At 44.8% G+C, this 13,772-nt stretch overlaps 2 protein-coding genes and 1 long non-coding RNA gene across 5 annotated transcripts in view; 1 reads left to right on the forward strand and 2 right to left on the reverse strand.

The window, feature by feature from the left end:
* The window catches only part of LOC126986439 (ras-related protein Rap-1b-like), a 15,797-nt gene extending 6,132 nt beyond the window's left edge, over positions 1–9,665 (forward strand). Inside the window, exons 3-7 of one of the 3 annotated variants that reach the window (XR_007739734.1) lie at positions 535–743; positions 5,911–6,015; positions 7,451–7,513; positions 7,857–7,992; positions 9,518–9,665. Coding sequence is in view for 1 of the 3 variants with exons in the window: in XM_050842589.1 (XP_050698546.1) it covers positions 535–743; positions 1,256–1,405 (359 nt within the window). In the remaining 2 variants the exon portion in view is untranslated. Of the gene's footprint in view, positions 1–534; positions 744–1,255; positions 1,569–5,910; positions 6,016–7,450; positions 7,514–7,856; positions 8,008–9,517 lie in introns of those variants that run through there. The other 2 variants (XR_007739735.1, XM_050842589.1) reach the window with 2 other exon arrangements.
* Positions 2,067–3,958, reverse strand: LOC126986441 (uncharacterized). The gene is made up of 3 exons (XR_007739736.1): positions 2,521–3,958; positions 2,322–2,414; positions 2,067–2,215 (listed from the first exon to the last, which is right to left on the reverse strand). It is a non-coding gene; the product is annotated as an uncharacterized LOC126986441 (long non-coding RNA).
* Positions 8,906–13,518, reverse strand: LOC126986033 (uncharacterized). Its single transcript, XM_050841719.1, has 4 exons — positions 13,330–13,518; positions 12,446–12,555; positions 9,693–9,787; positions 8,906–9,634 (listed from the first exon to the last, which is right to left on the reverse strand). Exons 1-4 carry the CDS (start codon positions 13,516–13,518, stop codon positions 9,345–9,347), a joined length of 684 nt encoding a protein of 227 aa, XP_050697676.1. The 3' UTR covers positions 8,906–9,344.
* Between the last annotated feature and the right edge of the window lie 254 nt (positions 13,519–13,772).

Here is a 13,772-nt window from a genome sequence, read left to right on the forward strand (position 1 = left end):
CTGTGATTGCCTATCTGCCCGTGACTGGGAGGAGGAAGAGGAGGAGGATGAGGAGGAGGAGGAGGAGGAGGAGGAGAGGAGGAGGAGGGAATAAAGAATGGAGAGAAAAATTGCGTATCCGTCCAGCACATCCACACAAAAAAAGAGAAAGTGGATGAAAAAGAAAAATCCACATAGCTACGTCTGATGGAGGAAGAGGAGGAGGAGGAGGAGGAGGAGGAGGAGGAGGGTAGAGGGAGGAGGAGGAGGAGGGAGTAGGAGGAGGTGGAGAAGGAGACCGAAGAGATACTCAAAATAAACTCACACACACACACACACACACAATCTCTCTCTCTCTCTCTCTCTCTCTCTCTCTCTCTCTCTCTCTCTCTCTCTCTCTCTCTCTCTCTCTCTCTCTCTCTCTCTCTCTCTCTCTCTCTCTCGATCTCGATCTCTCTTACAAACCCACCTACCTACACACCACAAAACCCCACCCACCCACTCCCACCCTCCCCTTCTCCCTCCTTCACTCCCTAACCATCTCTTCTCCACCAGGGACGGAGGCGGCGCCGGTGGTGGTGGTGGGGAACAAGGTGGACCTGGAGAGAGAGCGTGCCGTCAGCTTCCAGCGGGCGCAGGACTGGGTGGACACGTGCATGACCAACGCGTCCTACCTGGAAACCTCGGCGAAGTACAACATTAACGTGGGCGAACTCTTCAAGCAGCTTCTCATCCGCACCTACGGCCTGGCTAACAACGAGATGGTGAGTGTGTGTGTGTGTATGTGTGTGTGTGTGTGTGTGTACTTAGCCACGGTTTGACCACGCGATACTCTCGACCGCCAGCTGCCCTGCCAGTCACAAGCGACGGCTCTTGGGCACGGCGGGAAGCTCATACTGGGAACCTCATACCCACATACACCTGGGAGGCGGGACACAACCCCGACTTTACACCCGGCTCCCAGTCACTGCTGGATGAACACGGGGCTCGGATTAAAGGAGACTGCCCATCCGTCTCCATTCTGCCTGGGAATCGAACCCGAGACCTCTGGGTTGTGAGGCGAGTGCGCTAACCACTGGAATACTGTGTGTGTGTGTGGGGGGGGGGGGGTAAGGATCTATATTTGTAGGAGTTCCATGATGCGTTTTTTTTTTTTTTTCGTGTTTTTTTTTGCCTCCACCTCCCTCCCTTACCAAGCCCCTCCCTTCCCGCATCCTCCTCGCCCTTTTACTAACCCCCTCCCCCCTTTACTAACCCTTCTCCCCCCTCCCCCCAGGCGCCCAGCGGAGCACGGGGGCGCCTCAAGTCCCTGGGCAACATCATGGAGGTGGTGCGCCGGCGATCCTTCAGTCTGGCCCAGGCCGCGTCCTGCTCCGCCATCCCCGACCATCCCGACATTCGCGACCACAAATGTGTCCTCCTCTAGGCCTCCCTTCCCTGATCCTCCTTCTCCTCCTCCTCCTCCTCCTCCTCCACAACCCACCTAACCGATCCTAACTTAACCGAATCTCAAGTGTTTCCTCCTATAGACCTACCTCCTCCTCCTCCTCCTCCTCCTCCTCCACCTCATCTCCACCCCTTCATCTCCACCTCATTTCCACTTTTGTTTTTTTTTCTTCTTCATCTCCTTGAGTCGCCTTTTCATCGTCACACTTATTCTCCTCCTCCTCCTCCTCCTCCTTCTCCTCCTCCTCCTCCTCCTCATCATCATCATCATCATCTTCCTTTAATCAATCTCCATGTAGCCCATTCCACTTTCTTATTATCCTCCACAAATTCACGTCATCTCCACTTGCATCCACTCATCTCCACTCAACTCCACCTACCTCCCACTCTCCCCCCATTTCATTTAACCTTCTTTTGATGACCTTTCCCACTCATCTCCACCACTCATCTCCACTGATCTCCACCCCTCATCTCCACCACTTGTCTCCCACTTACCTCCACCACTCATCTCCCACTGATCTCCACCACTCATCTCCACTTATCTCCACCACTCACCTCCACTTATCTCCACCACTCATCTCCACTGATCTCCACCACTCATCTCCACTGATCTCCACCCCTCATCTCCACCACTTGTCTCCCACTTACCTCCACCACTCATCTCCACTCATCTCCACCACTCACCTCCACTTATCTCCACCACTCATCTCCACTGATCTCCACCACTCATCTCCACTGATCTCCACCCCTCATCTCCACCACTTGTCTCCCACTTACCTCCACCACTCACCTCCACTTATCTCCACCACTCATCTCCACTTATATACACCACTCTTCTGCACGGATCTCCAACCCTTATCTCCACCAAATGTCTCCCACTTATCTCCACCACTCACCTCCACTCATCTCCACCACTCATCTCCACTGATCTCCACCACTCATCTCCACTGATCTCCACCCCTCATCTCCACCACTTGTCTCCCACTTACCTCCACCACTCATCTCCACTCATCTCCACCACTCATCTCCACTGATCTATACCACTCATCTCCACTGATCTCCACCCCTCATCTCCACCACTTGTCTCCCACTTACCTCCACCACTCATCTCCACTTATCTCCACCACTCATCTCCCACTTATCTCCACCACTCATCTCCCACTTATCTCCACCACTCATCTCCCACTTATCTCCACCAAGCGACCTTTTAACAAGTGACTTCCCCGCAGCTTCCAGTATTATGACCTTGACAATGTGTGACCTTGAACTTGTGACCTTGAACTTGTGACCTTGAACTTGTGACCTTGATCTAATGTGATGTTCCGTGACCCTTGTTCGACCCCGCCTGAGCCTTGATTTACTCAGCGAGGTCACCGTTTAGTCTCCTGCTTGACCTGACAGAGAGAGAGAGAGAGAGAGAGAGAGAGAGAGAGAGAGAGAGAGAGAGAGAGAGAGATAGTATAGTGTATGTTGTGATCCAACCCTCCCTACACACACACACACACACACACACACACACACACACACACACACACTCACACACTCTACTCTTCCAATCCCCCAATCCCCCCCCCCCCCTTCCTCCGTGTGTGTCGCTGTGATTTAGCTGTTAGTCTGTCTGTCTGTCTGTCTGTGTCAATGAATCACTCCTTAGACGCTTCATAGTCTCGTCCGGAACAGCTTCATCCGCTGACCCGAAGCTCCGAAACAGCCAACTGCTTCATTCCAGGCCTCGAATGAACCCTTACCAACCTCCACAGTAATAATAATGATAATAATAACAATAGTAATAATAATAATAGCAGTAGGAGACGATGTAGTAATCCATAATAATAATAATAATGATAATAATAATAATAATAATAATGATTTAGTTGCTTGTACCTTTATATTTTCGCATCATTTCGGAAAATAAATTAAAAACAAATCAGATAAATAAAATATGCAGGAAGAAAACGAGAATAAAAATTAAACCACATGATAGCAATTTGTAAAGCGAAATAAAAAAAAAATAATATATGGTGGACGTTTGTGAGGGGGCAAAAAAAAAATAATAAATGGTCAACGAATGCGAGTTTGTTTACGCGTCTCGGAGTGCGAAACCGCAAAAACAAAAAGAACAATAATATGCATATCACTGGAGGTGTTGTAATCTTCAGCCCTACTAGTATATTTTAAGGACTGACAATAATAATAAAGAGTAATAATGATGATAATAATTATAGTAGTGACATGTATAATAGTTGATAATGCATCTGGGGGTGTATAATCAAGTTGTCTGTTTTGTAGAAGAGAGATTTAGGATTTTAGAATATATATATCTGTATCAAAAGAGAGAGAGAGAGAGAGAGAGAGAGAGAGAGAGAGAGAGAGAGAGAGAGAGAGAGAGAGAGAGAGAGAGAGAGATTGTGTGTGTGTAGCAAGACAAATTAAAAAAAAATATATGTGTAAATGGTTGTGACGAAATTATACGGAGACAATGAGAGAGAGAGAGAGAGAGAGAGAGAGAGAGAGAGAGAGAGAGAGAGAGAGAGATTGTGTGTGTGTGTGTGTGTGTGTGTGTGTGTGTGTGTGTGTGTGTGTGTGTGTGTGTGTGTGTGGCATGACAAATTAAAAAAAATATATATGTAAATGGTTGTGACGAAATTATACTGAGACAAAGAGAGAGAGAGAGAGAGAGAGAGAGAGAGAGAGAGAGAGAGAGAGAGAGAGAGAGAGAGAGAGAGAGAGAGAGAGAGAGAGGTGAATTATGACAAACTAAACTAAAAAACAAAAATATATATAAAAATAGTTGTAACAAAACAATAAGGAGACAATAACGATGTACAATCACTATATTTATTCTCATTAATCTATCAGACTGTATATGTATGTATGTATGTGCGTATGTATGTGCGTATGTATGTATGTATGTGTGTATGGGGGAAAAAAATCATGTTTTGTTCATGTTCTCGAAATTAAGAAAGAAAAAAAAAAAGTCGAGAACAATTATAGAAAACGAATTAGAGAGAGAGAGAGAGAGAGAGAGAGAGAGAGAGAGAGAGAGAGAGAGAGAGAGAGAGAGAGAGAGATAATAGGTTATATATAATAATACACACAGTAGTTAATCAAATAGAAGAAGAAAAAAAATGTAACATACCCAAACCCGCTCGCCCGCTGTCCGTTTTCACCGACTTTATCTTAGGTGTAATTTTTCTATTCTTTAATAAAATGTTTAATTAAGTGTTGCAGATGACGTGTTTCATTACGCTGGAAGGAAGAGATAGATAGATAGATAGATAGATAGAGGTAAGAATGAGAATACCAGTTAAAAATAAGAAGGATGAATAAGCAGAATAAGAATGAAGGGTAATAACGTAAAAATAAGAACAGGTGAGAGTAAGTTAGGTCCGTATAATAAGACTCTTTCGCTCCTAACATCAGCTATTTCTAAAGGTTAAAGAGGAGGTCAGTCGGGTTCTAATGAGTGTTTCTTCAGGTTCATGGTACAGAGGAAGGGTCAAACTACCACCGGGGTCATAAAATTAATCCTGGAAATGCCCCAAACTCCTACGAAAACCTTGTCAAATGAGTGTTTCTTCAGGTTCACGGTACAGAGGAAGGGTCAAACTACCACCGGGGTCATAAAATTAATCCTGGAAATGCCCACAACTCCTACGAAAACCTTGTCAAATGAGTGTTTCTTCAGGTTCATGGTACAGAGGAAGGGTCAAACTACCACCGGGGTCATAAAATTAATCCTGGAAATGCCCACAACTCCTACGAAAACCTTGTCAAATGAGTGTTTCTTCAGGTTCATGGTACAGAGGAAGGGTCAAACTACCACCGGGGTCATAAAATTAATCCTGGAAATGCCCACAACTCCTACGAAAACCTTGTCAAATGAGTGTTTCTTCAGGTTCATGGTACAAAGGAAGGATCAAACTACCACCAGGGTCATAAAATTAATCCTGGAAATGCCCACAACTCCCACGAAAACCTTGTCAAATAGGTGTTCTTGGGCAACGAAATGTCTTATAATACGACTATATACGTAAAATATCCTAACACGTCCTTTTTAGTCTCCTTATAAGCCCAGAAAACCTTAAAACAGTATCTATAGTTAATTGATAAGAAAATTACGTGACCATCTCGACGCGTACTGCTTCGAGCCAGCAAACAAACCACCTCCTCACATCTCACAATTCACATATATATGCACAATTCAACACCTGGGAACACCATACTAATATTATCTATACGTAAACTATCCTAACACGTCCTTTTTAGTCTCCTTATAAGCCCAGAAAACCTTAAAACAGTATCTATTCAGGGAGGAAACAAAGAATGAACACACTGACTTGGCAACAGTGGACTAAGGGCAGGTGTAAGAGGTAAGGACGAGGAACTGTCTGTTATTATCTGCCTTATTTTGCCTATTTGAGCTATTGTTGGTGCTTATATGTGCTGTATTATGTGTTATGGTGACCTTGTGCCTCTTTGCAGGAACAGAACAGGGAGGTGGAGGGAGACGCAGCGCTGTAATAATGGAAAATGAAGGCTGGGAGTGCGGGTTGACAGCTGGCATGGCGGGCGGCTGCTATGGTGAAGGTTAGCGAAGGTTCATTTTTTTCACCTCCACAGTTTGTTTTCCGCTTATAAATTTGCATGTTGGTGGAAATCAAGAGGGAAGGGTATGTTTTGAGGTCCTGAGGGTGTTATGTGTGTATGTTAATGAAGTGAATGAGGAATGGTGAAGGTTAGCGAAGGTTCATTTTTTTCAACTCCACAGTTTGTTTTCCGCTTATAAATTTGTATGTTGGTGGAAATCAAGAGGGAAGGGTATGTTTTTGAGGTCCTGAGGGTGTTATGTGTGTATGTTAATGAAGTGAATGAGGAATGGAAGGGATAGTTGTGAAATGGATATTATGGATATGTAACCCAGCATGGGAATAGCGTGAGGTGCCAGAGGACTGGAGAAAGGCTGTTGTGCCGCTGTACAAAGGGAATGGGAGAAGAGGTGAATGTGACCGTTACAGGGGAATAAGTCTACTCAGTGTGGCAGGAAAAGTGTGTTTAAGGGTTTTAAATGAGAGGATGAAGAAAATAAAAGAAAAGTGTTGGCGATGAACAAGGGGGGTTTAGGAAAGGGATTTGTTGTGTTGACCAAATATTTGTATTCAAAATGTTAGCTGAGAAACTCGTACAAAAGGACCAGAAGATGTTTGCTGCATTCATGGGCCTGGAGAAGGGTTATGACAGGGTTGGCAGGAAGGGGTTGTGGGATGTTCTAAGGGTACATGGTGTGGGAGGGGCGTTTGCTGGAGGGAATCCGATCCTTCTATAATGATATGAGTGCCTCTTTACGCGTGAATGGTGAATTGAGTGAGAATTTTGGTGTTGGTGTGGGTGTGAGACGGGTGTGTGATGTCACCATGGCTTTTTAATGTGTACATGGATGGTTGCATGAGAGAAATGAAATGAGTTGTAGAAGAGGTGCGTGTGGTGTGTCAGGATGGGATGGAGAGAGTAATGAAAGCGTGTATGAGCGGTTTGGTATGGGTGAGACAGCGAAAGGAGTGGAGTGGGTGAAGCGTGGTGCGTTGAGATGGTTTGGACACGTGATGAGAATGGGGGAGAATGAATTTGTGAAGAAAGTGTATGAGGGAAGGATTGAGGGAGGGGTGTCACCTGTGAAGTGCATAGGGTGAGTGAGTATTGGAGCGAGAGAGTTGGGAAGTAGCAGGTTGGAGTGTGCTGAGAGGGAGTGCCAGAACAGGGAGAGATGGAGACACTTCTGCCGCGGCCACCCCCTGGAGGGAAGTTCCCGTGACGGAGCAGGGCGTCAGAGATATAGATAGATATATAGAATTTAGAGCAAAAGTGCCATTGAAAATTAAATGATCTAATTTATTCAAGTGTACCCAAATATAAATAATTGGCTGAAACTTAAATTAGAGTGAGAATATTTGTTATAACAATATGTACTTCTATTATGAAAGTTTGTTAGTTCTCATTCATTGGTAAGTTACTCTTCTTTTTCCAGGGGAGGCCCAGCATATGTTGCCCCTGCAGAGGACCCTCCCGGCCACCGCCAAGGGGAGTGTTGGTGAGGGCGGCGGCTCCCTCCACAGGGCAGGAGGGGCAGGTGCCTCTCCATGTTCCAAAAATCAGTGACTAGCTCCAGCATCATGTTCTTTATTTCAACCCGGTAGCAGCGACGGGTCAAATTTGTGGCATGATTTAAACCCCCAAAATGAATGATACATAAACTGATCACAAATGCTTTGATATATATTATTAAATGGTTTGTGCGAGTGATGATTTTTTTTCTCATTTTTCTCGCTTAGAGGGACCATTAAGAAACATGATCCCTGCTGCTACCGGGTTAATACTCTGTCTGTCTCTCGTACAAAGGTGTTGCCCCTCATTACAGTGTATACACTTTACAGAGCATCGTGTGGGTGAGCCTGTCCCGATGCCTGACCCTCGGAGCTCCCTCAAGGCAGAGGCTGGGGCCCACACATTCCTGTTCACACTCTGTCCATCCTTGCCTGGGTCCTCTCATCCCCCAGCCTTCCCGCCAAGGTATTCTAATGCTCAGTACATGTCATTCCAATGGTAACACTCCTACACCCACAGGATTCACTTTGATCCTCTCTACAGTTTTTATCATGTTCTCTTGCACCAGTTTGCAATACATTGTTTTAAATTATATATGAAAATTTTTAATGGAACTTAATTTGAAATATACAAGTTTAAATTCATTTACACAGTTTTTTTGTAATTGCACATGATGAACGTGGTGCAGTGGTTAGTGTGCCTAGCCATGAATGTGCCGGCCTGGGTTTGAAATCCAGGCAGTCAGCGTGCAGCCCACCCAGCTGTTCATCTTTCCTGTCTAGCTGTTGGATAAATGTTTACCTGGGAACACCTGGGGAAGGTAAACTGTGGTAACCTGGATGTCACAGTGGTGGGTTAATGGATTCCTCCCACCACAGGCTCAAAGGGCCAGTGTGACGGGTGAGCACCACCGCCACGCCCGGCTGTGCCCCAAACTTTTACCTCTTACATAAACCATCTGACTGATCTTCACTGTTATAATTCAGGACAGCGATAGTTTAGTTATCTTTTTCCCCTCATCTTTTTTGGCTTGGAAATAAACTTATGAAATAAAGCCGATAAAGGTAACGGTAAAGATGGGTGCACACACTACAGCTGTGTGGCCTCAGTGCTCATCTCCGTCACATCGGCCCTGGAGCCCGTGGTGGGAAAGAACCCCTTCACTCTTGGACAGCAGCCAGTGTGGCGTCTAGGGTTGCCACAGTTTACCTTCCCCAGGTTCCACCAGGTACCCATTTATCCCCCAGCCCACAGGAAGGATGAACACCTGGCGGGGCTGCATGCTGACTGCCCGGGTCAGGATTTGAACCCAGGCCGGTGAATTCGTGGCCTGGCACGCTAACCACTGCTCCACTGAGGTGCATAAAATAAAACAGGATTTATGCAAAATGTATATTTAATGACAGTTGTCTCACAAGTAAATATGTTTAATCCTAAATACTTTGACAAATATCATAATGCAGCATAAAGTAGACTGGGATTTTCACATTGCTGTGCTATTGATGAGAATAAAAACCCCACTTATGGATGGAAGATGTATATTTACCGTGGGGAAGCCCTGCCAAACTCACTCTATGAGAGGGCGCCTCTTTGGCCGACTGGTTAAGGAGTGACTTTCCCATCTGGCAGTCACAGGTTCAGTCCCCGGCACTGGTAAACCTTTCCTGGCCTGGAGTAATTTCTTGTGTGTCCCATAACACACAGAGGTCATGTGAAGGTGTAGTGAAGTGAAATTTGGGCAATACATGTGGTGGCAGCAATTTCAACTTCACTATACCCTTAACATGACCTCTGCCTGTCACAAAACACACGACAAATTAATCCAGACCCGTAAAGGGTTTCACAGTGCCGGGATCAAACCCATGACCAGGGAGATAGAAAAGCCACTCCTTTACCAACCGGCCAAAAAGGTGCCTCCTTGGTGGAGTGTATGAGAAGCAGTGACACACTCCCTTCAGAGCTGATGAACCAACTTCCTTTTCCCTGACAGTTCCTGGGCCGGGATTGACGGCTGAGTTCTCCCACCACTGAGCTCCATGACTCTCCATCCTGGACTGTAGCAGTGCCTGTTGGAGGGTTGAACTCTTGACTCGGCCACAGCAAGCACCTGGACTGTAGCAGTGCCTGTTGGAGGGCTGGACTCCTGACTCGGCCACAGCAAGCACCTGGACTGTAGCGGTGTCTGTTGGAGGACTGGACTCCTGACACGGCCACACCAAGCAGAGGTGACCTGCATTGTGGAGTCAGCAAGCCATCGTGCCTAAAATACGGGAAGTTATTAGTCCTGTAAATTTAACTGGATGAGATATTTATGTAATTTCATCTGCTTTCAAAGTGTTAGACATTGTTTAATGCTGGCATGAAAATTCTCTTGTTAAAGTTATTTTACGGAGACTCATTTAGGTATTATATGGACTTTAAACAAATTTTCCTTATTTTCTGACACCTTCAGTAAAATGTTAAGCATTAAGGTTCACTCAACCATTTTTTTATGATCCCGTTCGCTAACATATCAGTGGCAGATGTGATTTAATAGATTAGTTAAATGATCAGACTAAAACTGAAGGTGACCAGATACTGAAAATCATTGTCATCACCACTATAGTCTGTTCACTTAAGTCCGACCCAAGCTGACAACATAAACCTAAGCGTGTTTGCAAGCCGAGTGCTGATTGGCTACTGCTGTGGCCTCCAAGTTTTCTTTAACCTCTGTTTGTGTTTATCTCACGCAACACTTTCTGCTAATCTGCACTGTGCTTACGAACACGCTTGGGTTTATGTTCTCAGCTTGGGGCAGACTTAAGTGAACAGACCATACTCATGAAGAGGCTCAAATACTGTACTATCTTGAAATTCAATTCATGAATATATAATTTCTATCATCCTTTTGTTCCTTGTGGCATGCAATGTAGATTACTTGCAATAAATTAGTAAATCCTGCACCGTCTACTTGATCTGTTCCCTTCCCCTGCTGACCTGTCTTGGGGCGGGACTGATCGACCAGGGAATGCTGCCCCAACAACAAAGGTCATATGGCAGCAAACACTGAGAGATAGGAGTTAAAATCAGTGTTTTCAGAAAGCTTAACCCGGTAGCAGTGAGGATCATGTTTCTTAATGGCCCCTCTAAGCGAGAAAAATGAGAAAAAATCATCTCACACAAACCATTTCATAATATATATCAAAGCATTTGTGATCGGTTTATATCGTGGCACAAATTTGGCCTGTCGCTGCTACACGGTAAAGCCACAAACTTGCCCCGTCGCTGCTACCGGGTTAAAGGGCGTTATAAAAATCTTAAAATGAAGCCATCAACTGGGGTGGGAGAGGTTTGATAGGGACTAGGACGCACTTGCAGGGGAGGATTATATGATTATAGAAATGTAATGTGTTGAGTCTTGCAGTGTAAATGTGGCTTCAATAGATACATGGGCTGACGTGGAGTGTAGGGAATTACATTGCTCGCTTAAACTAGTCAGGAAATGTGAACCTACTTGTTTTCATCTTTCCTCTAGAATAGATGATGAGTAAAGATTTTATCAAGGACATCACTTAATAAACTAATCAAGAAAAATTAAACAGTTTGCTTTTATCTTTCCTTTAGAATATACCAAAGTAGATATTTCAGCTAAGAAGACCTCACTGAGTAAACTAATCAAGAAAAATGAAACTGTTTGCTTTTATCTCTCCTTTAGAATATACCAAAGTAGATATTTCAGCTAGGAAGACCTCACTGAGTAAACTAATCAAGAAAAAATAAACTGCTTGCTTTTATCTTTCCTTTAGAATATACCAAAGTAGATATTTCAGCTAAGAAGACCTCACTGAGTAAACTAATCAAGAAAAATTAAATTGTTTGCTTTTATCTCTTCTTTAGAATATACCAAAGTAGATATTTCACCTAAGAAGACCTCACTGAGTAAACTAATCAAGAAAAAATAAACTGTTTGCTTTTATCTCTCCTTTAGAATATACCAAAGTAGATATTTCAGCTAGGAAGACCTCACTGAGTAAACTAATCAAGAAAAATTAAACTGTTTGCTTTTATCTTTCCTTTAGAATATACCAAAGTAGATATTTCAGCTAAGAAGACCTCACTGAGTAAACTAATCAAGAAAAATTAAACTGTTTGCTTTTATCTTTCCTTTAGAATATACCAAAGTAGATATTTCAGCTAAGAAGACCTCACTGAGTAAACTAATCAAGAAAAATTAAACTGCTTGCTTTTATCTCTCCTTTAGAATATACCAAAGTAGATATTTCACTAGGAAGACCTCACGAGTAAACTAATCAAGAAAAATTAAACTGTTTGCTTTTATCTTTCCTTTAGAATATACCAAAGTAGATATTTCACCTAAGAAGACCTAAATGAGTAAACTAATCAAAAAAAATTAAACTGCTTGCTTTTATCTCTCCTTTAGAATATACCAAAGTAGATATTTCACCTAAGGAAGACCTCACTTAGTAAACTAATCATGAGAGGTTAATTTACTTGCTTTTAACTTTCCTCTTGAATAGATTAATCCGGCAGCAGCGACGGGCCAAATTTGTGCCACGATTTAAACCCCCCAAAATAGATGATACATAAACTGATCACAAATGCTTCGCTATATATTATGAAATGGTTTGTGTGAGTGGTGATTTTTTCTCATTTTTCTCGCTTAGAGGGACCATTAAGAAACATGATCCCCGCTGCTACTGGGTTAAAACTATATATTTCATCCAAGAAGACCAGTAACCATTTTCTTACAGTAGGATGACAGCCAAAAGGGTTGAAGACCACTGCTACAGACTACCACATACCAATAAGCAAAAAAAAGACAACCTACATGTGTCTGCTGCCTGCCTACTGTCCAGTCACCATTCATTACGACTGAACAATGGGGAGCATATGCCAGGAGGAGCATTGCTTCACTCACCCGCCGACTCCAATCCAGACGGTCAACTCAGGCAAACCTCCACGCAGCTGCCCTTTACATGAGCTCCGTGGGCGTCCCCTGGGTCCACTTGGTTCAGCTTTCCGCCTTCCCTGCAATGAAAGGAAGAAAATTAAACACAAACCGTGAACTGATATGTTTTTTCACAGGAGAGGAAACAGCTCAAGGCAAAAGCGAAAAGAAAAAAGAAAACTCAATCAGTGCAGCTCCTACAAAAGGGTGATGATGGGTGCTGTGAAGGAAGGGAGGGTGATGATGGGTGTTGTGAAGGAAGGGAGGGTGATGATGGGTGCTGTGAAGGAAGGGAGGGTGATGATGGGTGCTGTGAAGGAAGGGAGGGTGATGATGGGTGCTGTGAAGGAGGGGAGGGTGATGATGGGTGCTGTGAAGGAAGGGAGGGTGATGATGGGTGCTGTGAAGTACATGACCTCTCTCTCTCTCTCTCTCTCTCTCTCTCTCTCTCTCTCTCTCTCTCTCTCTCTCTCTCTCTCTCCATCACCCTGCCCTCATCCAGGCCTCCAACCTTGCTTCCTTCCCCCTCCCCCGACTCCCCAAGTAGTCACCTCACCGTCACCCAGCCCTCCACTCTCACCCTCCCCCCACACACTCTCATCACCCCGCCCGACACCCTTGCTACGTTCTCTTCACCCAGTCCAGCTCATTATCACCCTGCATTCCACTTTTGCTTCCTTCCCTTCTCCCCCCCGGCACACACACACACACACACACGCATACACCCACCACATCCCCAAACCATAATCTTGTCCTTCACCATACATTCCTCCACTTCTCTCCCTTCCCCTTACACTCACTCACAGCAGCCCCCTCCCCCTCCCCCCCCCACACACACCCCATGAAGCCCTCACCTCAGTAACGATGGTGCAAGGGTGCGTTATGAGGCTCCCGGTGACTATTCCTTCCACTTCAGTCGCTCCCAGCCGCTTCCTCCGCAAAACTGGCCCCTCTCCACCCCTCTCAGCCACAGCGGGTTCACAGCGGAGGCCGAGTGAAGCAATGAACGGCGCTGCTCCGAGGAAGGGCAACGAGCTAATCATCATGGTCTTCTGCGCTGCATTTTTGTTTAATCGTACGTTAGTTGTGTGTAGATGTTGCAAATGTCTCTGGATAGTATATGTTGTTGATGTGTGTTTTTCAAAATGGCATAGTGTAGGCCTCTCTCTCTCTCTCTCTCTCTCTCTCTCTCTCTCTCTCTCTCTCTCTCTCTCTCTCTCTCTCTCTCTCTCTCTCTCTCTCTCTCTCTCTCTCTCTCACATACACATACACACACACATACTTAGTGGGAAGCAGC

This window comes from Eriocheir sinensis, chromosome 61, assembly GCF_024679095.1.
Source record: "Eriocheir sinensis breed Jianghai 21 chromosome 61, ASM2467909v1, whole genome shotgun sequence".
In the NCBI taxonomy this organism is placed as follows: Eukaryota; Metazoa; Arthropoda; class Malacostraca; order Decapoda; family Varunidae; genus Eriocheir; species Eriocheir sinensis.